This window comes from Chlamydotis macqueenii, chromosome 21 (assembly GCF_036417535.1).
Source record: "Chlamydotis macqueenii isolate bChlMac1 chromosome 21, bChlMac1.mat, whole genome shotgun sequence".
In the NCBI taxonomy this organism is placed as follows: Eukaryota; Metazoa; Chordata; class Aves; order Otidiformes; family Otididae; genus Chlamydotis; species Chlamydotis macqueenii.
The window spans coordinates 5,304,811-5,328,236 of record NC_141576.1 but is presented as its reverse complement, the minus strand read 5'-3'; the positions used below and the strand labels follow the sequence as shown (position 1 = coordinate 5,328,236).

The window sequence follows — 23,426 nt, the reverse complement described above, 5'->3', positions numbered from 1 at the left end:
GGTGACAAGAAAAAAAAAAAAAAAAAAATAAAAAATGCCTGGTTTGTACAGCAGCAGTGCTCATAAGGGACACCACCACCCTCAGGGGTTCAATCTAATATCCTAGCAGAGTTTTTAAAACATTAAAGGACAAACTTGGAAACTGACCAACAGTTGCAGTAAATAAACACATACTAAATCCCACTCCTCTGCTCCAGTGACAGTGCCAAAACGTGGGCAAAAGTCACTTCAGCAGAATTTTCAGCTTGGAAAAGCCTAATTTCAAACACTGGAATGCACAATGCTTACTTTTCTTTAAAATACAGTTTAAATGTATTGATTTCATTAGAGTCCTAATCAGTGGGATTTATGGAAGGATTTTACAGCTTCTTTTACACTACCATCAAAAGAGCTGAAGAAATCTAATATTGGTTAAGTCTTTTGGCCAAATCCTAGACATATTACATGTCCACAAAGCCTGAAACATGTGCGTGATTGAAGACAGTAAAACGCCTCTGCTCTTCCAGAGAGCATATTAATGTAGTTAAAATTTTAAAAAGACATTCTAGTAAACAGACCTCAAAAGTATCTGAAACTGTCCTTATCAACATTTTATTAAAATACAGGCTCTTAAAGACAGAGGCCATGTATGTATTCTTCTGTTAACTCAGTTATCTAGATGGAGAAGGAAAGGAAAAATACCTTTAAAAAAAAAAATTACTAAATGATAAAGTCACAGTATACAATATAAGCCAAATGCAGGCAGAGAACAGGAAAAAAAACCCTGTTCTTCCTTCCCTGTCCAGACTTATGCTGAAGTCAGTACACTTGGTTGCATAAAAATACTCACAACTTGGTGCAAATAATTCTGGGGTCAGGTTTTTTGTTTGTTTGTTTGTTTTTTTCCTTTACCAGTGGAAAAACAAGGGAGGGACACAGAAAGCATCATAGCTTGAAAGAGACAGGTTAAGACCAACAACTTCAGGACGCCACTCCCTCCTCTCTAATTCTTCCCCCACATGCCTTTCTAAAGGAATGTAGGGGAATGAGTGGGAAATCTAATGAGAGCAAAAAAAAGCTCTTGTACTCCTGCAGAAGGTCATATCATAGCTTTGGCAGGAAACTGGGAATTTTCCATCAGCAACCGGCAGTCTGTCTGCTCTGTCTCACTGAGACTGCCAAGGGTAATAGGTTTGGGCAAGAATGCGTTTGAATAAGGGTAAGCAGAAGGACAAGCAGGATGCTGTGCGCTAGTCAATATTTAAGTACACTTACAGCTAGTACAGCAAAGAAACAAAACAAACTGCTGCCAGGAGAAGAATGGTACCAACTTCTGTTCAAAAGCTACACTGCAAAAAGGTAGCGCTGCTGTCCTTTAACAGTACCCAGCATTCTCTGCATGTGATGCAAATGTCACACATGGAAAATCCTTAGACAGAGAGTATCCAGAAAAAAAAAAAAAAAAAATCTATTCTAACATTTCTTACCTGAGCGCAACTGCACAGGCTGTATAACCCTCTTGCCATTAACATAGGTTTCTGATCGTTCACAAGGCTCCAAAGTAACAATAACTACGAAGAAAACAACATTGATTAGTGAGATGTTAGGGAGCAGTGTATAGAAACAGAAGTGTGCAAACCCTAGAGGTCTCTTACTATCTACCCCTCTTTCTACTAACATAAAAAAAAAAAGGGGGAAAAAGGATACAAGTTAATCACTCCTTGATACCATCCTCGTTAAAAAAAGAAATCAAGCCTCAAAAAAAAAAAAAAAGAAAAAAAGAAAAAATCAATACTACCGACATCTCCATATTGCAATTGGAAATTAATATTATTTCTTTTTGAATTTTCAGGTTTATAGTTAACCAAGATCAGAACTTAACTCTTAGACTGACTGCAGCCTGCAATTGGAAGCTATTATCACTTAAACAAATTTTATTTTATTCCCCTAAGACTCAAGAAAACAGCAAGTGAAAGCTGATGGTTTTCTTGAGGTAAGAGGAACCTCCAAATACCATTATTTCCTGGCCAGCTATCAAGTGAGGTGTGAAAGATCCAGCAACACTTGGCTAAGAAGTACTTTTTTACCTTCACCGTTGTTGTTCCTCTCACTTCGAAAGATACAGTGTTCTTCTTTGATATGAGCCCCACTCAATACAATGTCTTGCCTTCGCTCAGCATCAGCTTGGCCAACCCTGGGTCCAAAAGAAGACATTTCAAGAGCAAATTCGACACTTTTTACAACTCTGTGTAGGACAATACATCCCTGAAATATTCAGGGAAAGAAAAAAAGTCTAAGCTATTAAGACTATCCTTCAAATTTAAAGGTTTGAACTGCTGCTTAACTCTGTGTTGCAGAGGACTTATCAGATTTCCCATTAACTGGAGGCTAACAGCTTGACAAAAGAGAAGTTTTCTCTCTCTTAAAACATGTAATTTAAAGAGACAACTGAAATGTTAAACACCTCTGGATTTAATGTGTTTCCTTCCCTCTTGTGTACCCCCTTCTCCCTTTAGCAAAGGAATGCAGAAGGAAAAACAAGAGCGACAGGAAATTCCAGTGGTGCGTTTCAGCTGGCATATAGTGATCATCCCTTCCAATAATCACCATCTGCACTTCAACAAAGAAACAAAAATGGTTCAGGGACTCTTGCTCAATAATTTGATGCCACACTCAATTGGCTGTCACCCTGGAGCATGAAGATTTATAACCATTCCAAACTAAAGTGTTTGAACAATCCTAGATAGAGACAACTTATTTTTCAATTCTAACGTTTACGAATTTCTTGCTCTACTTATTACTGCACACATTCTGACACTAGGCTCAACACCTACAATGATTTCTCAAGCCCCAAGCTATTCTCATGATTCTGTGCTGAATTCTCTACAAGTTTGATATTATTTTCAATAGGTCCAATGCACAATGGAGTAGTTCCATACAACAGCACCTGTTTGTATTCTCTTCTCCATTTGTTCCCCAGGAATACACAAACTAAGCACCCAAACATGGCTTAGTGCTCCAAAGATAACAAAACCCATCTCTCTCCTTCCAGATGTCTTGTCAGTAAGTTTTGAAATAAAATCTGTTTCAAATTCCAGATCGAGCAATTAAATTTAACCTCCTACATATGAGTGCAGAATACATTAATTGTTCTGAGGCATTTAAAGTGTTTAGTTTAATAATAAAGTGAATGCTGATCCATATTCCGGTAGCTTTTACTAAGTACTATGGTTTTCAATCCTCCACCCACCAAAAGCTCAAAGGCATTTTCCATAAGTTTTATTACTTCTGTTTTTCCGTAACCTAAATGGGATACCATGCTTTCTTTTACTGCCCAGGTGTAATAACAAAGTTCTTATAAAGCTGAGTGACTCCACACACTACTTCTAAAGCACAAAATCGACTTAAAAGAAAATGCATTTCTGTACTTTTTTCCACCTACAGCAATCTCCTGCTCCATTTGTACCTGCAAGTTGAGTAGCTCAAGGCACAGTGATTATTTACAGTGTCTCCAGCAAGGGGATTTAAGCAAAGAAGCAGACTTCAGAGCATATTAACACCAATCCTCACCTAGTAATACCATCTTTGATGTAGTAAAGTAGACATTCAGACATGAGTGGATCTTCATTAAGATTTACAAGATGAGGAGTCTGAAAGAAAAAAAAAAAAAAAAAAAGAAAAGTTAATTAGAACTGAGAACCTACTTTCAGGCTTCTTCCCACAGCTGTGGAGAATGTATATTAATCCAGCAGTTCTGCTTTATACATTGAGGTTATTCCATAACGCATTTTTTCCAATATAGCCTCTTGCAGTACTGAAGAGTATCACGAAGTAACAGCAGAAATACAGACTGCTTAGTTATCTGAAATATCAACCAATAGAGGGAATAAAGGCTTCAGCTGGAGAAAAAAAAAACGATGCCTTGTAAAGTCTCTGTAAACTTTGATAAGGAAAGTCCAACAGCAGGAAAGGTTGCTTCAGTAAAATTTTGAAACTGATGTGGCATCAACTTTGGCTTTTCTTGGGCAATACAGGTTAGGTGATCATTTGGCAAAGTCTGTTAAGATCAAAAGAAAAGCTAAAGCTACTAACACTCTCTGATACAAACAGCTAAAGAACTCTCTATCTAAAGTTCTTCTAAATTTAAATCCACTACGATTACTAAACCAACCTTCTTTGGTGAAAAAACCCCATTGGAATCAGCAAACAAGTCACAAGGCCTTGGTGTGAAAATCTAGCCAGTGAGGCAGCAGTAAGCACAAGCACAAAAGAAAAAGCAAAAATAATTAAATGGAATTAAAGAAAGATTATAAGAGAGAAATAAAACTGTTAATAAGCCCCTAGTCCCTTTGTTACCCTCAAATAGAATAAATTCAGCAAAAGAAAATAAAGATAAGATTTCTTGGGAACACTGTTTCCATCAACTTATTCTAGTTGGAAAAAGTTTACTCAAGAGATGTTAACAGCACTCAGTTCACAGAAGCTCAAGAATTACTGGATGTTCTCACTGAAATTTCTCTTTGAACAAAGAAATCTGCTTGACAATTGCCCAATGGAAGACTTAACTATTCAAGACAGAAAGGGGGAAAAAACAAGACACTTTTTACACCCCTAAAAAATACAGAGGACACCTAAAACCACAGCTGAAGATGTCCCATGCTGTCATCGCTATTCATTGCATTCAAATCAACATTTGGAGCTGTATAAAGCTCTTAAATCAAGAGAAAAAATGGAGATAAACCAAATCCCAGACATAGTCAACTGCTGTAACACCACTATGACACGTATCACTGGGACACTCTGAGAATAATGCTGTACCCTCTACACACGTTTTACCCTCTGAGTTCATTTACTACGTTAAATCAAAGTCTGAAAGGGTCTTTCACAGGCAGAGAGCTCTGTAAGAGATAAAGCTCAACAACTTGAAAGATGATGCTACCAAAACTGCCTGTTCGCTCATTCTGAGATCAGTTATTCATCCACAGACAGTTACTCCTTCCACTTCCTCCTGTACAGCATTCCTCAAATATGAGCTAAAGGATTTTCCCTGCTCCCATCTTTGATGACAGCACAAGCAGTTAAATTTCCACCATCCATTTCAAGAAGTTTCCTGCCATCAAAGGAACAACCAGTTCCAATGATTGCACAATGCAACAGTCCTTCATTCATAAAGTGGGCAAATTCTACCTTACAAAGTTCAATTTACAGCTCACCTGGTAAAAACACAGGGCTATGCTACTAGCATACGATTTCATTTATACTGTTACCTCAGAAGCGTTAACTCTTTATAAAAAAAAAAAAAAAATATATCGAATTTGCTATCTACATCTCCTAAGTTTTCACAACAGCAGCCACACTTACTAGAAGGAGAACTACTGAAACTGAAGGGCAAGGATAGCAAGGAAACAGAAGCACACAGGACTAGGTCAGGAGTTTTACTTCAATCCTATATGGGTAAAAAAAAAAATACTACCTATTACCAAAGCAACTACTTAATCCAGACGGCATTTACACACAAACCTGATCAGCTGAAAATGCACCAAAAGAGTCATCAAAAAGAGCTGAGGGCCTCTGAGGGAAAATCTAAAAGGAGATGTGGATCCATAATATAAGAGAAAGAAATGTAAAGAACACTCAACAGATTAGCGTCTTTACAAACCTTAGGCGCTTCTGGAGAAGATACCAAAAGCAAACCAGAGTTCTACTTACTCCAGACATAGCAGTCCAACACTACTTTAAGTGAAGGATTAAATGTTTTAACCAGTTCTGCTGTGCTATATTTTTGTACAATGCCTCTAGAGAGGTCCCCATTTAACCTTAGATCAAATTTGTTACACACAAGTTTCAGGGTAAAATATTACCCCGCGCTCCTTGTTCAGAGGTTTTTGAGACAATAAAGTATGTTCTTTCCCTGCACTTCTTCAATAATTCTGCTTTAACTGTATAGATAGCTTCTTTACTAACTTGATCATTTTATATTTATAGCAGTCATTTGTGTGCTTTTCCTGCACAGTTCTGCTTCTTTCAAATTTCAGAAAATAGAACTACTGACATGTACTGAAATAAATATTCCCCTGCAAGGCCTGAGTTCAGTAGTTCATTACATTACAATCCCTTTTTCCAAGAGGAAAAAGAATGAACAAATAAATTAAAGGAAGAGCACCTAAACAAGACTTCAAACTTTTCTGAGTATCTCAAAGAATAGGCAGAGTACACCAAGGTCACACAGCTACTGCAGAAAGCAGAAACAGCAATCTAGGAGGCTGCATTTCTGAGCTGCTACTAAATCAATAGACATGCAAGGAGCTGCAAACACTTCTCCCCTTGCAGCACAGATTTTTCTAAAGGAAGGTATAAAAAAGTTCAACCATTTTTTGATGTCAGAAGTCTCCCCATGAGCTTTTCCTACTGCTCCTATTTCATCATTGTATTAGGAGGCTAGCACACGCTTCTCTACTTCAACAACAAATGGAAGCTGCCACAGGCAATTCTTTCCGCAGCTCCGTAAAAGCATTAAGCGTAAAAGCATTCAACTTCATTATTATGGGAAAAATAATCCTTAAATGTAGAGTGTTTTGATAAATTCTAACACTAAAGCTATTTCCAAAAATACATTGTAAAAGGAACTTACTACTAAGGGTCCAAACCTCACGTATGTTCCTCTGTATCTTACACGAACACAAGCCCTTGTGTGAATGGCAGCTTCCTCCCATCACCCTCTCCTCCCCAGCTGAGGAGCCTTTTGGAAACAGGAAGCAATAGCTATCAACGTTCTCTACCTTTTTAGGTGAGAAGACTCCCAGCGTTCCTCCATCTTCCCGAATGGCAACTCCCATTTCTGCCAACAATGCCTCCCTGAGAAAGAAAAGCAAGATATTGACCATATTTTAGGTTTCTTGGACAAAATAATGTCTAATGAAAGTCATGTAACAAAGCACATTAGACTTTCAACCAGCCTATCCACTGACCGTACAGCCAGGACTGTCACTTCATAACATAATAGGCAACTTTCTAAACTTTAGTCCTAGAGTTTATAGGGCTGCTGAACGGCAGCAGCAAAAATTTTACAGAGATTTAACATCACGTTCACACAATAATATATTACAAGCTAAGGGCATTTTAGGACATTACATTCGTTGCTTCTTTAAAGAAGGTTAAAGTCTGTTCTACATTTCAATATTCAATTTAGGTAAAAGGAGCTACCACTATTCATTAATTTACAAAGACTTAACTGGCTCTTCATGATCTAATATACAAAGTACTTTCTCCTTCTTAAGACATAAAAAGGATTGTATTGGATCAAACTGTTAACAGAATATTCTTGGCTTTGACAAAGCACAACAGTGACACCAGCACAGAAGAATAAAGAACGTGGCAAAGACTGATATTTTCCCCAAAGTATTCTCCCAGTCTCCAAAATTCTTCCTAAGGAATTCCTGGAATTAATGGTTGCATTTATTTTAAACAGCTATCCAAAGCGTTGTTTTTTTTTGAGGTTTTGTCTTATTTTTTTAATTCACTCCTAGCATCATCAACATCATGCAGTAAAGACTTTCACAGCTTCCTTAGGTATTGCGCGAACTTCCTATTTGTTTCAAATCACCTGTTAGCCTCAAAGTCCCTCAGCTCTGTCAGTGAATAATTAATCTGTATTCACTTTCTGCATATATCTTAATGATTTTAGGGACTAACCAGTCACATTTTTTCTAGGCAAAGATGTTCCCCTTACATATTTTGTAAGCTTTTAATATTCTGATGAGTAATGCTCTGTTTGGTCTCACCCACTTTCTGACAATTATTAAGCATCCGTCTTGCTGCTCCAAGACACAATTCAAACCAAAGCTGGAAAGCTGGAGCTGTTTCATAACTTTAGATACTAAAATAATTTTAACTCAAATTTAACTCAAATAATAAAATAAAATAATAAAATAAAAAACTCAAATAATAAAATAAATTTAACTCAAAACTTATTCTTTCCTGCTTAATTTTAGGGCCAGAATTTTTGGAATGTAAGAAGAAAGCGGAAGGGGAAAGAAAGAGACCAGGAGTCCATGCTGCTTCACAGCAAAAGCCAACGTGCCAGCTTAGGATGTTACCTGATTTACAGAACTGAACACTTCAACTGTAGGAAATGCAGGAAAGAATACGGCTTTCTCTCAGCATTGACCCTACTGTTACATAAAACACAAAGGTCAGCAGGTTTATCACGAAGCGCTATTCTGCTGTTCCACTGCCTGTGAACAGAGTAATGTTCTCCACTTTCCACACTTCTGTTTTCCAGACACCATCCACATCTACAGCACTTCTGATTCCTGACCTTTCCATCCTAATAGCTTCAGTTTTCCTCAGCTTCTCTTCCCATGTTTCATTCAGCTCCGCAATGATCTTCTCAGATTCCTGTGTGAAAATCCCAAAAGGTGTTTTACAACTCTGCTCAAAGTTCTTTACATAATACACAAAGTAATTAAAGCTTGTGCTTAGTTCTAGACCTCAAATTAATTTTGGTTATAAAAAAGTACTCTCAGCACTTGAAGATTCTAAGTTGTCTTCCTTAATTTTTAAAACTCTAAATATCCTTGAAGGTAAGCTGAGAAAAGATGACTTAATATCTAACCACAATCAGACTTCCATTTGAATCACCTAAATTTTCTTTTGTTTGGTTGGTTTTTGGTTTTGTTTTTTTTTTTTGGTTTTTTTTTTTTAAACCTGATTTACAGACATCACTCAGTAACTGGCCGCCAAGGAACTGCAGACACCACACCATTATTTCCATGGCAACACAGATTTCTAATAGGAAAGGGACATGCAGTGTGTGTTCCAGCCCATTGCAATCCCTGTGGCAGTGTCTCATGGACAGACATGAGAACGAAGCACAGATTCAGCACAGCCAGCTCTCCCCACTCCTCCACCCAAGGCGTTGGGGGGGGGGGGGGGGGCTTTCATAAAAATTAAAAAATACTTCACTGTAATGCACTTTTGATGCGGTTCAGTTCTATGCAGAATTGGGACAAGGCCGCTATTGTCTGGATAGAGCATGCTATTCTGTGTGCTTCACATTTTAATCTGTGGGGGTTGGGCAAATATAACAGTGGCAGGATTATTCTTCCTCCTTTTTTCAACTTTGGGTTAATTTGGTTTTCTGAAAGCCAAGTGCATTTGCTAGTCAGACTTTGTCCACACTAGTGCTGACCAGGCCTCCTGAAGTCTATATTTATGATCACATTTTCCATAATTACCAGTGTATCAGAGGACCTGTAAACAAGAACTGGGATTTTCATTTATAATTTAGTTGTAGCTCCAGGCTACAATTAAATCTAAGTAATCCTAATAGGAAAGGCTGTGCATGAACCCAGTTCCTAGTCCACCACAGTTAAGTGCCCTTTTTAAGGTGCAAGTGGGTTTCAGACAACCTCCTACAGAACCAGTAGCATACTGGATATATTTATGATGAAAAGTTCTCCCAGGCTCACTGGGAGCTTTGGAAAAGACCAAAATAGCAGCCTCCTTAATGTACAGCAATACTTACCTTCAAACGTTCAATCGCCTCTTCTCCTCCAGGTGTTGACATGATTCTTTCCTGTATACTGGACACAGATGTTAAGCCCACCTGACTACTGAGAGAGGAGGAGGATGGAGATGCAGTGAGGGACCCCATGGATGCTGTGGAAAAATTGCCAGGACGTTGATTCTCGGAGGCTAGCAAGTATCTATGTTTATTGTTCTGAAAATCTTTCAAATCTGGGAGAGAGACACACAGACAGAGGGAAGGCAGAAAGAAGGGGAAAAGGAAAATAGGAAGGAAGGAAGGAACAGGAAAAAGGAAAGGAAGGAAATACCAGTGTAAGAGGAAAGCACTTAAGCAGCAACAAGACAAGTTTTGTCATTTTTAGATGGCAGTTCTGAAACATATCTTTTAATATTAATATCCATGACGTAAAAATAACTCAGTTTAGACTCTGAGGATCATTAGTAAGGACTGCATCATAAACCATTTTATCCAAAAAGCTTGAAAAAATAAATTATACACTTGCCAAAAAAGGAATAGGATGGCTTCTAAGTGAGCACTAAACTGAGTAGCATGGAGCTCAGACCAGGAGCAGATTCAGTTGCTGGTAAGTGACATTTGGGGCTGAAGCCTGAATAGACACCAGCCGCGTGAACTCAGAAAAACATTCACTTCCAGACATCTTTATCTGAAATGACAATTAAGTAAATCTTTTATCACAGCAGTGGTTCTGCCGCTGAACTATCCAAACCACAAGGACAAAGAACTACCCCTCCTTAAATTTTCACAGGAGAGTATGTAAATCACCTGTCAGTTCGTGACAGGGAGAACAGAACACAAGTTCGCAGTAACATCATTATGTTTACTCTTGACCCTCCTTATCTGAAAAATGGAAATTTAAGATACCTGATCAGTGAAATATCTGATAAGGCTGAGATACTTCAGAAGGTGCTTTAAAGTTTTTTGGTCTTAGTTTAAATGAGGAAGGCCTTAGAAAACCCAAAACTGAATAAGGCAGCTTGTGTACCCTGAAAATCTAGAGGCCGGAAGGATGCCTCCTTGAAAGACAGGAAACAAGAAAAACTGCACAAATGATTTAAGAATAGCCAAAGGCAGTTTATTTTAATCTAACTAATTTTAATCTAACTTAGCTTCTTGGATATGTCTGTAAAACACATCCTCAGAATAGTCACACACACAAAAAAATCTTCTAACATGGAAATATCAATTAAATAGCTCAGTTTTGATAATTTTGATAGTTTTAAATTCTATTTCAAAAACAAAACCTCTAAAATAATTATCCTTAGGAAAGAAATAGGTCAAATCAGACCTTGCAAGTTATAAAAAACGGCTTCATGCTTAACTAAAATAAGATGCTCACCCGGACATTGCACACATTTCCATGTCCTCCTACATCTCCTCTATCCTATCCTGAACAATTCTGCCATTGTCAGCCTTATGCCCTAGTTCATTTCCACAGTCAACCTGCTGTTTCAGTCTCATGAAACTGGTAAGTCAGTTTGAAAACCACCATCTGCAAATACAGGAAGCAGGGGTGGAAGTTTAACAGAAGAAAAGCAGGTTAAGGAAAGGGAATGTCATCAGGATGAGAAAAGCAGGCATGACAGAGCAGGGAGGATGAAGTCTCAAAAGGCCGATAGACACATGCACTCCTGGAGACAAAGTGGCACTCGCAATAGCTTCCACAGCTGCTGTGACCACGGAGAACCAAAGCCCTCAACACCATGCACGCTTCTGCTGGAGGCTGCAGCTTTCACACGGATGACATAGGCACACGCTGGAAGCAGCATCGGAACGTAAGACAAGGCCAGGATGAGTCTTTACACCACCAGTAGCTTTAATTTTTAGGAAATTTCAGACAGACCTCTTCCAGCTGATATTGTTTGAGTGAGGGTGAAGACGACTGACTGAAAGAGTTTTAAAAAGTCTACCAACCCAGAATTTACATATATCACATTTCTCTTGCAGTGGACTACATTTATTTTGCTTTCCTAAAAGTAAATAGTAGAACAGAAACAAAATGCTACCTGCTGACTGTTTTTAATCCTAGTAAGCTAATCATCCACAACCAAGTACTTGAGCTCAACTGAGGAACCTTCATCAGTATAAGATGTCCAGCTCTTTTTTTTTGTTTGTTTTTTTTTAAAAGAGACTATACAAAATAAATAAATCTCAGTCTCTATGAAGAACTGATAACACTTCACCTTGAGTTAATCAACTGACACATTTAAATAAATACTTCTAGGTGGAAAAGAGATGTTACAAGGTCAGGAAGTTAGGTGAGCAGAAGCTGTTTCAACTGAGTAACATGAAAAAGATTCAAGAAAAAGATATTCTAGTTCAAATCCAAACTGTTGGCTGTCATGAAAACAGACTAAAAAAATGACCATTCTACCACTCTCTTCTATATTCTGCCAGAAAGCAAGCAACGAACACACGTTCCATTTTAAACTTTGCTTTTTTTGACTGTCGACTCAATCTAAGAAATGCTGGTTAAGCTAGTTCCCATGAAACTGCAGTGCATTCCACAGCGAGTGTTCTGTCTGGGATTTCCCTGTGAGAAATGCTGGCATGCAAAGCTCAGTTAAAAGCTGACCCAGAGAAAGCAGGTTAAAAAGAGAACCACACAATACACACATTTGCCTCCACTTCCAGAGTATTCATCTCCCATTGGATCAACTGAAAGGAAGCAGGAGGGAAAATACAAGAAGGATCAAAATTGAAGGTTGACCAGCGACACAGGAAGGGAAGAGAATACTACTTGATGCTTACAGAAACAATAAAATTTCCAGTAAAACATAGTTCTTTTAGTTTTGGTTTAGAATCAAAAAACAGAGACTGTACCAAGCACAAAAACACCTGCATTTCATTGTCTTTTGGCCCCATTCTCTTGAAAACAAACAAACAAAAACTGTTTGTTACACATCTTTAAGCAGTCTGTGACTAAGTCAAGACTTCCGCTTCACAGGCAAAAAAAAGAAAAACCCAAACTTTTAATCCACTGGAATACATTCTGTGTTTTATAGGCATCTCCTTCGCTACAAATAAAGTAATTTTATGTTATAAAAGAATGTAGCAGCTAAAATTTTAGTTTATTTGTCTTGTTTGAAATGAAGACAAGTAAATAACTCAGGCATAAGTTCGTCCTGGTGCTTTAAGAGGTTGCTGGCAAAGCAAATCAGTACAATACTGCTTTGGCAAACTCACTCAAAATCTTGCCCCAAAATAATTATTTATTCGCAAGCAGCTGCTGCATAGCTAGTTATTTTGCGATGACAAATGGTTCGTCACTCAGGACATTGTCTAACAGGAATTAGTCATCATTTTATTTTCTGAGCAATGATAGCATTGAAGCCAGGTATCAACCAGCAACCTTAACCCTTAAAAAAAGGAAAAAAAGATGCTTTCTTTCTCAGTATGAAATTAAGTTCCCATATCTCAACTGTCTTCCTTTTATTGGTAGTCAGAGAAAAAGCTCTTCATAACTCACCAGGGGAACTCTTGGATGTCTAAGTTCTAGTACAAAAAAAAAAAAAATTAAAAAAAAAAATTATCATTTCTACAGTAATAGGTAACCAAATCCCCATGTTTTTCCTTGAGAGTTTGAAGGAGGCCTGTTAACTTTACAGGCGATCCTAGGATGGACTCTTTAAAGACAGAAGAGGCTACCATTTCTAAAGTCACATTCAAAATTTAATATCACCACCTACTTTTAACTTCCAGGTTTTAAACCTCTTTCTCTTGCAGTCCCTCCTCCGTAATAAAGACCAGCCTCAAGGCAGTGAGGTCTGTTTAATCCACTTACTGTCAATAATATCTCCCAGCCCCTGAGCACGCAGGAGATCCTTAAGCCTTGTCACCTCCTCCTTCAGCTCACGCACCAGCTTGGCATTGGGATCTTCATTGATAACAGCATTGCATTTAATCTGTTTTGCACGATCAGCATACCTGGAATCAGACAAAAAAACAAAAACAAACAAACAAAAAAAAAAACCCCAAAACTTTACAATGAATATGCAAGTGATTATCTACCACACAGAAATGAAGCAACATAGGAGACATTTAGCTTGCAGCTGTACGTCAAGAGAATCCTAGATTATATTCAATCATGCTTACGAATTCTTACTTAATACAGGGTATTGCCGCAAAAAAGATAAGTTCTACTCAAGATGGATTAACAAGGCGTACAAAAGACAACATGCTTTATCTTTTTCTTTTATTCAGTGCTTTGAAGCCTTACCTTGACTAATAGGCTCAATTTTAGCAACCACATTGGAAAAGAACATATGAACATGAGAAGGTGAGTTTGATTTTTCAAGTTAAGACTACGCAATAAATTTCTAGCTCCCTATTCATATAAAATAGATTGATTTGCCTCATTCAGGGTTATTGAGTTCTTGCCAATATAGAGTTTTCTTCCCCACAGATTTTCTCCAAGTATAATAATCCAAAGCTTTGAAAGACAGAATGTGACCACGAGAGCTAACAGCTACCCATATCCACCTCAGATAAAAAGAAATTACCTTAGAGTGCTCAAAGTTTCATCATAGTTTATGTCTGCCGGACTCAAAGCAGCAACCATCGCAGTTCTGGAATTACCGCCTATAACGAATAGGCAAGATTTTAGATAAAACTACAGTGCACAAACTAGGCACTAATTGCCTACTAAATATCAGTATTTCTAATAAAATATAGAATTCAATTATATTCTGCATTACTATGGAACATACAAAAATCACAGGAAAGAGAGCTGTAACTTTTAACAAAGCTACTAAAAATATTTAACCTTATAATAATACAAATTTAGGTTAAGTGAGTTAAAAGCAGTCAGAAAATTTAGTGATAATTTCTTTCTACATTGGCAGAGGTAAATCAGCCATACCTAGATTTTCTCGAAGAAGCCATGTTAGTACAGAATCCCTGTATGGTATGAAGTCTGTCTTCTTCTTTTTTTTACTCTACAAAGAAAGAACACACTACTGAAAAATAGACATTGAATGAAACATTCATGTTCAAGACATAAAAATAATAATATATATATTAAAGGAACCATGACAGCATATGCATATGCTATCTATCTAAACAGAGGGGCAGCTCGTTCTGTTGTATAAGGGATTGAGTTTGATGTTAGGTAAAGCGTAACATATTCAGACATCTAAACCGATGATGATGAATAGTTCAGAGAATTCCCCTGAAGCACTACCTTCAATAAGGTTTTTCTGTGTGTGAAGAATACCTTTCTTAAAATTTAGTATGGATAATTCTCAGGCTTCATGACCATAACTTGTAGTGACAGGAATTTCTCAATGACCTGATATAAAAAGATCCTTGTTCTTTGATTCCAAAGTGAGAGTAAAATCTTACACTCCAGAAAAAAAGACAACAGCCACTACTACTCAGACCATCATACCTTGCTGGTGCAGTTATCCTAAGATGAAAGCATTAAGGAAAGAGGGAGAAGATACAAGATGAGCTTCTTAACAGAGCTTTATATATAATTACCATGTTCTCTTGGATTGTATTTTCTTCTCGTGAGAAGCCCAGTGAAAGAGAATAGTTTTCACTATAAAAATCTAAAAAGCACTTAAGTATATTCAACCTGACCAAGTTGTTAAGAACTCAGATTCAAAAGTAATAGCAATAATGTACTTTTTTAAATAGTAGTTGAGTATAAAAGATAAGTACTTTCCTAAACCTACAACATTATCTTTGGAACAACATATGCTCACTCAACTCAAAACACTATTAAGTCTTGCCATTGCAAAAGAAGCCAGAGAGGATTAAATTATCACATTGGTATTTCTAAAATTTTTAACAAAGTTGCAGTTAATTTTCTAAAATGATTCTTCAAATAAAAGTAAAGTTACTCCTCTGTGGAATTAAAAGCTTTTATGTGAATATGTCTTCTATACAAATGCAAGCTTCTTCACAGCTAAATGCTTCAATCTATCGACAAATAAAGCTTCTACCAACATGTATGACATTCACAGAATACTATCAACAATATCCATCTATCAAAATACACACAGCTAACTTGGCTGAGAACGCTAGGCCAAGAACAGTGAATGGTTCTGCTGTACTCCACGGTTTTACTGTCTCTGCTTCACTAGCTATGGAAAGGTTGTTGTAGGTAAGTAAATGCTGTACTTACCACTTCAGCCAGTGCTGAAATAACTTTGCCCAGAGTTGTGAGAGACTTGTTTATATTTGCACCTTCCTGAGAAAACAAAATCCAGCATTATATAGTAATTAAAATTGTTCAACCATGAACCTCTGTAGGCTAAATGAGTCAAATGTCACATCCATGACCAGAGAGGGGAGGGGAAAAAAAAAAAGCAAACCACCAAACCACAACAGTCTTCAGTTTTGCAACTATTTTTTTTCCATACTTACAATAGCAATCCTTTCTTTTCCTTATTATTTGTCATGTAAAGACTCTACATGATGCTTGTGCACCCACTTCCCTTTCTTTCCCCATACATCAATGGCGAAATACCTTTAACCGGGTTCCTTTGGCTCCAGTTGAATCAGCTCGCTCACTCCCAGCTAGATCCACAAGGCTGATCTTGCTGACCTGAAGAGAGAAAGCACATTAACAACATGAGAACTCTCCTGTCTTAAAAAAAAAAAAAAAAAAAACACCCACAAAACCACAAAACTGCAGTGTGCTTAAAACTACAGGCAAAGTTTTCACAGCAGTTAGCTTGATGCTGTTATCTTATGGATAAGAAGTGCCTAGGATTATGCCCTAAGTATCACTATACTCTAAATTACATAAAGAGAGAATGAAGTCTCACATGAACAGAGCAGAATAGAAGTCAAAAGAAATTAAGTGTTACTGCTATAGACAACACAAGACTCTCAAAGGAAGAGAAACTTAATGTTTCCTCCTGACTCTAGTGACACCAACAATAAAGCATTGGCCTAACCAAGGCTACAGACTGCACGTCACTTAACGATAATTTTACAGGCTTGGGGAGGTACTCAATACATCATTTTTTTCAGATCTGTCCACAGTAGTCAGTTCAGAAATGTGAACATTACATCTATCTCAGATACTTTTGCATCCAGAGCCTCTATTTCAGAGTAAGAAAAGCCAGAAAATTGTTCCATGCTAAACAGTGTACCTCCTTTCAACGGACAAATTCCAGAAAGTGCTTAAGTCTCACTCATCCCAATTCCTGTACCCAAAGAAAAGAACTAACAAGGCAAATATTTTGCCCTGGCAAGCAAAACCATAGAAAGTTCTGGGAACAAGACTGGGTAAGATGAACTTATTTTATTTCATATATCCTTCCTCATAGAACCCAGCCCTTAACACCATATTTTCCCCACATCTATATATTCTCCTCCAGCACACATTCCCCATTTAGCTGGTTTTAGAATTACAATCAAAATTCTGTAAGAAATAAAAGGGCCCTATCAAGGCACACAGCAAATTCACCTTTAAACAAAACACAAAAAAAACAGTTAATTCTTCATTTTCTCATCATACTACCAATAAGTCACTGCAGGGAAGAACTGCAAAAAACAGTCAGAAAGCCACTTATCTGTAACATACCTTCTCTGTGGAAAGATCAGTTTCTGTGTCATGTTTCTTCTGAGTAAAGACAATTGTAAACACAGCATGAGAGCGGCTGCTGGTTTCATTCATGTTCGTAGCTGCCACAGTCCTGAAATATGAACAGATATAGACACATTTAGAAAACAGCAGCCTCTGTGCTGCAAATACAGCTACCTGCAGGGCTGAGTGCAGCTGTACAGCTGATGTTCTGCTCTGTAATCAAGACCAAGCCACATCAAAAGCCATTAACAAACCCTTCGATTTTTCACTCCTGAATTGCTCTCATCTTCACCACAGTTTAAACAGTTTTCTTCAATCTGTGCACTCACTAATCTACCTTACACTCAAACACTCAAGAAAACGTGAGCAGAATTTATGCCAGTCTTTCCCACACATTGTTAAATTGAGTATGCAGCTGACATGAAAACAACTACTAATGAACTAGAACCTAAAGCCAGAATGCCAACTTTAGTGCTGACCACTTGAATAAATGAAAGAGGAGACTGTGTTCACATGTTTCTCTGTATCAGTGCAGTGACACAGTACACAAAAAAGGCAAAACTAGAAGCCAGTAGAACTATTCGCATACTTCATCTCAAGTCATTACAAGTTTTAAATATCTATACAGTGATTTGCAGCACTATTTCACCACACAAATAAGCTTCGGCCTTTTAATAGCATCTATTAGTGCACATTTCAACAATAGTCCTCATGCAACATGAGTTTTTTAAAAAGTGTCAGTGCATCACAGAAGATATTTTCAGTTTGCTGCTATACGCCGTATATCTCCACAACAAAAAAATGTGTAACGTGCTATCATCACTAACCTGGCTTTGTTCCCGGCATCCATGAGATCTGCAATGTCTGTGTAAGACGTGACTGCTAACTTGGACAGATCTTCCACGTATGGCCCGAGCAGAGGATGTTCTCGCACTCGCAAATTCCCTTTGTTCTTCGGGTTCAACAAGTCTCTGACTCTCTCACAGTAAATCTCCATGTAACTCACCTGAAAACAGGAATTTGCACAGATAATTTAGTGTTTCTTAAGGCTTTCTCTGCAAGCAGCTCTGCAGCATTTCACAGTGCCCCTAGCAGAAACTGCCCCAGTCCACTACAGAAAAGCTATAGGTGAGCTTCTCAGTTCATGTAACAGCTTGAGACAACAGCAGAAGGGAAGAAGAGCCACTAGTCTCACGCATCAGATCTCCAAAATAAGCTGCACGTCTTACATCCACATATAGATCCCTAAACCATTTCAAAAAACATTGGCATTTTATTAAAAATTATACACTTGAGTTCACAATCATTTTAATAGCTTTAATATGACACAGCAGTAAAACTATATTTCTAAAGAGGCAAGCAAGACAGATGGTAAAAGAAGTCTGCTTACGAGGAATCTCTCTTACAAACCTCCAAAGCAAATTTAAGAAGGGAAAAAATTCATTTCTATATATGCAGAAGCAACTTCTGATTCTAAGCTCCATCCACGTCCTGCTGTATTCCTGAGTCATCAGTACAATTATTCAAACTACAGTAATCTTAAATCTGCACCCTTTGAAATAAATTATAAAGCTAAGATTATTTTTAAATGCATTCTTTAATTTTTATGTTTCTTTTGGCACTAGGCTTATCCCAGTCCAACAGGCTGCAGCTGCAGTAGCCAAGATAATAAATATTAAAAGAGACTAAGTTATTCACTTTCATTCTGTGGGAAGATTACAGATGTAAGCAGCAGTTTCAGATATTTAGAAACTGAAGATATCTTTAAATGTAATTCAGAAAAATTCTATATCCAAAACAGATCACAATACTGTATTTATACATTTTCATCACTAATTCTGTCTAGCTGTCTCCTTTCTCTGTTTATTTCTCAGATGTTCATTCTTTTGAATTTCCACTATAAGAGAGATTATTTCTCTCTCTCACATGCACAAATCTATGCTTGGAGACATAACCAGAACCGTAACAAATACCAAATAGAAAAAACATCATGAAAATGTAGGAATCTTCTCGTTCACAAATCCTAAATGTGATGCTCCCATAGCATTCAAGTATTAAATTATCAAATATTAGTAACATACAATTCAATGAAGTATTAAAACGGAAGATTCAAAGCTACAGAACTAGTCATTTTCCAGTTCCGTAATTTCGAAGCAGTAATGACTGCAGTTCACATTTATTAGTAACAAGCACATTTGACTTCCACTGGCTTTTTGGTCTTCCCTTCTTTCGAAGCCTGCAACGTATTTGCATGTCAAGCCACTAAAACCTGACTGGGGGAAAGAATAGTAAAAAAAAACAGTTTCTGTGAAGTGCCTGGTTTTATTTTATCAGCATCTTAATGCAGCATCAATAACGCAGCACCTAAGCTCAGTTTGATGGCCAGCCCGCAGATATTCTTTGATCTCTCACCATACTCACCTCTACAGAATATGACATTTCTTCATTGCTGTTGTCATTGATTTTCTCAAACAGCTCTTCACATAGCTGTAAAGAGATTAAACCCGAGTCAGAAATTATTCTATACTGTGTAGTAACAAATAACTACTATAACATGTCTTTAAATTGGCTTTAGAGTGACAGTAGGGGAAGAAAAAGAACCTATTACAGCAATCACACACAGCCTCACTGGGAAGACACTTCATCTCAATTCTACATCACTAACATTCAATCTCACTTCACATAGTATCTCAACAATTGTTTTACATTTAACCAATGTCATTACTCTGTACTACAAAATTAGAAAAAGCCTATAATAACTGAAATTGGAAGTAATAATTTTAGAAAGGAATGATGAAAATCCTTAATCGTGTTCTAGTCTCATAAAAACTATTATCTGTTTATTTGGTGTGCTGAAGTTTCAGGATTCAGATTTAAAATCAATAGCCAGAAATTATTTCAAAATTTGTGGACAGTATCTTCATATGAAGGATAACTTTAACTATCAGTGGTCTACTGCTTCAATAGTGCTGTCTACAGAGAGACCTAAAATTGAGATAATAAAGGAAGAAGAACTAGAAGTGGGCAAGCTATGGATACGTGTTTGGAGATTAAAAAGCATGAGTACAGAGAGGAACAAGAGTAGAAAGAAGTTTCTGGAACAGGCACCTACAAGTCACTGTATGAAAAATAAACAGATTATGAAGAACATAAGCAATTTTCAAAGCGCACACTCTGAAATATTCAGTCAATACATGGTTCAAGTATCATAAAGTTTCACACTAGGGACTGGTAGACAAGGAATTTTGCCAACATGTAAGAATTTAATGTCAACAATCTATATTACTTGGAACATGATTGTGCTGTACTTTCTGTGTAGTGACAATAAAGAGAACAGATCCAACAAGGTCTCCCTGAGCAGATAATTCATTTTGTACCTCTATGAGAAGGCCTCCAAGTGAAACTGGAGTGAAATGATTTTGTTTTAAAATCATAGTAGACACAGGGAGCATTATTAAATCTACAGGAGCATTATTATTAAGTTGGGAGGTTTTTTAGGACGTTTAATTTGTATGTATTTTTTTTTTCCCTGAAGCCTCAAAAAGAGGAATATCAAGATAACAACAAAAAATTTTAGCGCAAAGCTGTTGTCACAGACTTTCAGCTCATTTATATACTGTTATACTGTTACTTTGGATTACTGCAATAACAACAAAACGTTTAAATGTAACAATTCTGTCTTTCATCACATTAGCTCTTTCAACATTATTTTAAGCTAATCACCAGAACACTTGCAGTACATATGCCCAAGCTATTAACAGAGAATAACACTCTGTGTCATCTACTTCACACCGGTGGCTCAGGGCCAACGTCTACGGCAAACCTGTAGCAGAATGAGGACTTCAGCTGTTCAGCATATTTATTTCTTAAAACTGAAACCCAACCTCAGATTTCTATTTTGGGAATGGAGGAACACACTATGTACCAACAAACGTGGTCCACTGTCAGTGCCTAAACATTGAGAAAGGTCTGCACTTCAAACAAGTGTCACACAACCAACAGCTACAGAATGCTAAATTCATGATGCTGGCATAAATCGTTGACAGCCAAAATTTCCTTGGGCGGGTATCTCAACTTCTTCAAATTTCACAGCAAACGTCAAAAACAAAAGCGTATCAGCAAGCATGTGTTTGAACATGCCACAAAAACCAAATCCCCTTTCTGGCTTCTGTTCTACCTGGGGGATTATGCCTGCTTGGCTCTCCTCCTGCTTGCCCATCATCGTGTAGGATTTCCCAGCTCCAGTTTGTCCATAGGCAAAGATGCACACATTATAGCCCTCAAAGGCATGCAGCAACATCTCTTTCCCAATATCATTGTACACACGGTTCTGAGATGCGAAACAGGGATCTTCAGGCTGAAAAGACATGAAACCAGCATAAATACAGTCTTATCCTATCATTCAAGTAACATTTCAAAAAGCTGGGTTATATTCTTCTTCTTTTTTATGGGTCAATCCCTTAGGAAGGGGCAAATGCAGCACAGTTTTACACACAGCCTTTTCCCAAGGCATTACCAGCTGGAGATGAACAACAATGACAACCTTTGCAGGACCATTGCCTTGCTGCTGAGAAACAGTCTGAACAAAGAAACCATCCAACTCTGTTCTGTGAACCTTGGTACACTATTGGAAAAATTTTGTCCAAGATAACCAACAAATGAGATTCAGGGTGTTTGGCAAGAGGGAAGTGAGGGGAGAAAATCAGCAGCAGAGTTCTGAGAGTCAACACAAATAAATAAAAGGCTGGAAGCTACAAAAATCCTACAGTGCCTGGTTTGACAAGATTCTGAAGGGTAGCAGGGGGAAAAGACAAAGAAAAGTTGCTTTATGTTTTAAAATGGAAATATAACTTTAAAAAAGATACTTTGAAGCAATTTTGCCCAGTGGTAAAACAAAAAAAAACTCTACTGCAGATGCATCCAGTGACAGAAATCTATGTAAAATACTGACAGAAAGCTGGATTCAGTGTATATGCTCTTTTTTCTGATGTCCTTTCTTGATCATTTAGGAAAGTCCTTAGTAAATATAGTCGAAAAAATTATCACACTAATGATCATCTATGCAGATGTTTTATGCTGCACAAACAGAAGAGACTGCACAGTAACATATCACTGAAACTCGATTTTGTAGGAGTCCATCACTACATTCTACGTGACTATGTTATTCTTAATCTAGCATTCTCTCTCTTCCTGAAATGTTGGATTTTAACATTACCTGCTCCTGAAATCAGGACAAATTCAGCTGTGCTAACATTCTAACATTAGGACCAACATTTTATCAGACCACTTCTTTTCCTTGATGCTACTTATCTGCAAGTGTTCAGGAACTATGTTCACAACGTTCCTCTGACTGATCCGGTAATCTAGTTGCATGGTTGCTTTTGAAGATTCAGTAAAATAGTTGCACAAATCCAAGTTTTTCATCATGAAAACAATCTTGTTGGCCACAGATCTGCTCAGAAATGTTAAGTCTTATCTACACCATCCAAGTTACTAAAATTAATCTTAGAGAAAGATTATATTTTTGAGAAACTAAAGCAGGGGAGGGGTAGATGGCAGAACAATACAGTCCTGCTGTAGAACAATTACTGGAAGTCAGCAAGACCTTAGCACCAATTCGCAGGAGGGTGGGGCCGAAGACCTAGATGATAGTTTATTGCTTTTGCAGCTATCGGAAACATGGATCACCACTCTGTCTTTTTCAGATATGCCAAGGGAGCCCAGACCACATTTCTCCTTGAGCTGTGAGAACTTGAGCAACTTTCACTTGTCTAAGAGCAAAACAGAACTAACTGTCATTCACACACACCCTTAAAATACTTAAAATATTTTCCAAGAGTGTTCTGTTCTAAGTAATCTTTCAAATATCCACAACATGTTATCAAACTCCAGGAGCCTAGCTTTCTGCTCTCCCCTAAATGGGGAAAAAAAAACAAAACAAAACAAAATACCAGACCATGACAAGCTTTTAACCTGAACAAGGGTGAGCGATACAGTGCAGAAACATCTGGTAGGGACAGCATGATCAGAAGAAGAGAATGCAGTTAAATCAAGCCAGTCAACAACAACAAAAATTGTTTTCTTGTAACAGAACTTACCGATGTGTGGGACCAGTAAGAGTAGTCAAAGCTGAAGGACTTTGGTGCTTCCTTAGGATTCTTTGGGTTGATAATACCTACAGGAAATAAAATTCAAACTCTTAGCTAACTTGACATTTACGAGCATAATGAATGAGCTTGCTGATCCTCAACTTAAATCTGTGCATCTGAGTCTTCACAGAGTTGCCACACTGCACAGGAATAAGATTGAAGTAACACACCCACAGCTTCCTAACACTGTGTTTCTGTAGGCCTTATT

The 23,426-nt window shown here is 37.5% G+C and overlaps 1 protein-coding gene across 8 annotated transcripts in view; it reads right to left on the bottom strand.

Moving 5' to 3' along the window:
- KIF1B (kinesin family member 1B) overlaps window positions 1–23,426 on the bottom strand; it is a 93,131-nt gene that overhangs the window by 49,296 nt on the left and 20,409 nt on the right. For 3 of the 8 annotated variants that reach the window (XM_086764249.1, XM_086764253.1, XM_086764254.1), the window contains exons 3-18: window positions 23,168–23,244; window positions 21,247–21,426; window positions 19,491–19,556; window positions 17,897–18,075; window positions 17,067–17,178; window positions 16,002–16,079; window positions 15,657–15,722; window positions 14,388–14,463; window positions 14,029–14,107; window positions 13,311–13,453; window positions 9,506–9,639; window positions 8,297–8,376; window positions 6,759–6,834; window positions 3,550–3,629; window positions 2,067–2,173; window positions 1,467–1,550 (exon numbers count right to left, since the gene is read on the bottom strand). In XM_086764249.1, the coding sequence (XP_086620375.1) occupies window positions 1,467–1,550; window positions 2,067–2,173; window positions 3,550–3,629; window positions 6,759–6,834; window positions 8,297–8,376; window positions 9,506–9,639; window positions 13,311–13,453; window positions 14,029–14,107; window positions 14,388–14,463; window positions 15,657–15,722; window positions 16,002–16,079; window positions 17,067–17,178; window positions 17,897–18,075; window positions 19,491–19,556; window positions 21,247–21,426; window positions 23,168–23,244 (1,617 nt within the window). Of the gene's footprint in view, window positions 1–1,466; window positions 1,551–2,066; window positions 2,174–3,549; window positions 3,630–6,758; window positions 6,835–8,296; window positions 8,377–9,505; window positions 9,718–12,142; window positions 12,185–13,310; window positions 13,454–14,028; window positions 14,108–14,387; window positions 14,464–15,656; window positions 15,723–16,001; window positions 16,080–17,066; window positions 17,179–17,896; window positions 18,076–19,490; window positions 19,557–21,246; window positions 21,427–23,167; window positions 23,245–23,426 lie in introns of all 8 variants that reach the window. The other 5 variants (XM_086764246.1, XM_086764250.1, XM_086764247.1 and 2 more) reach the window with 3 other exon arrangements.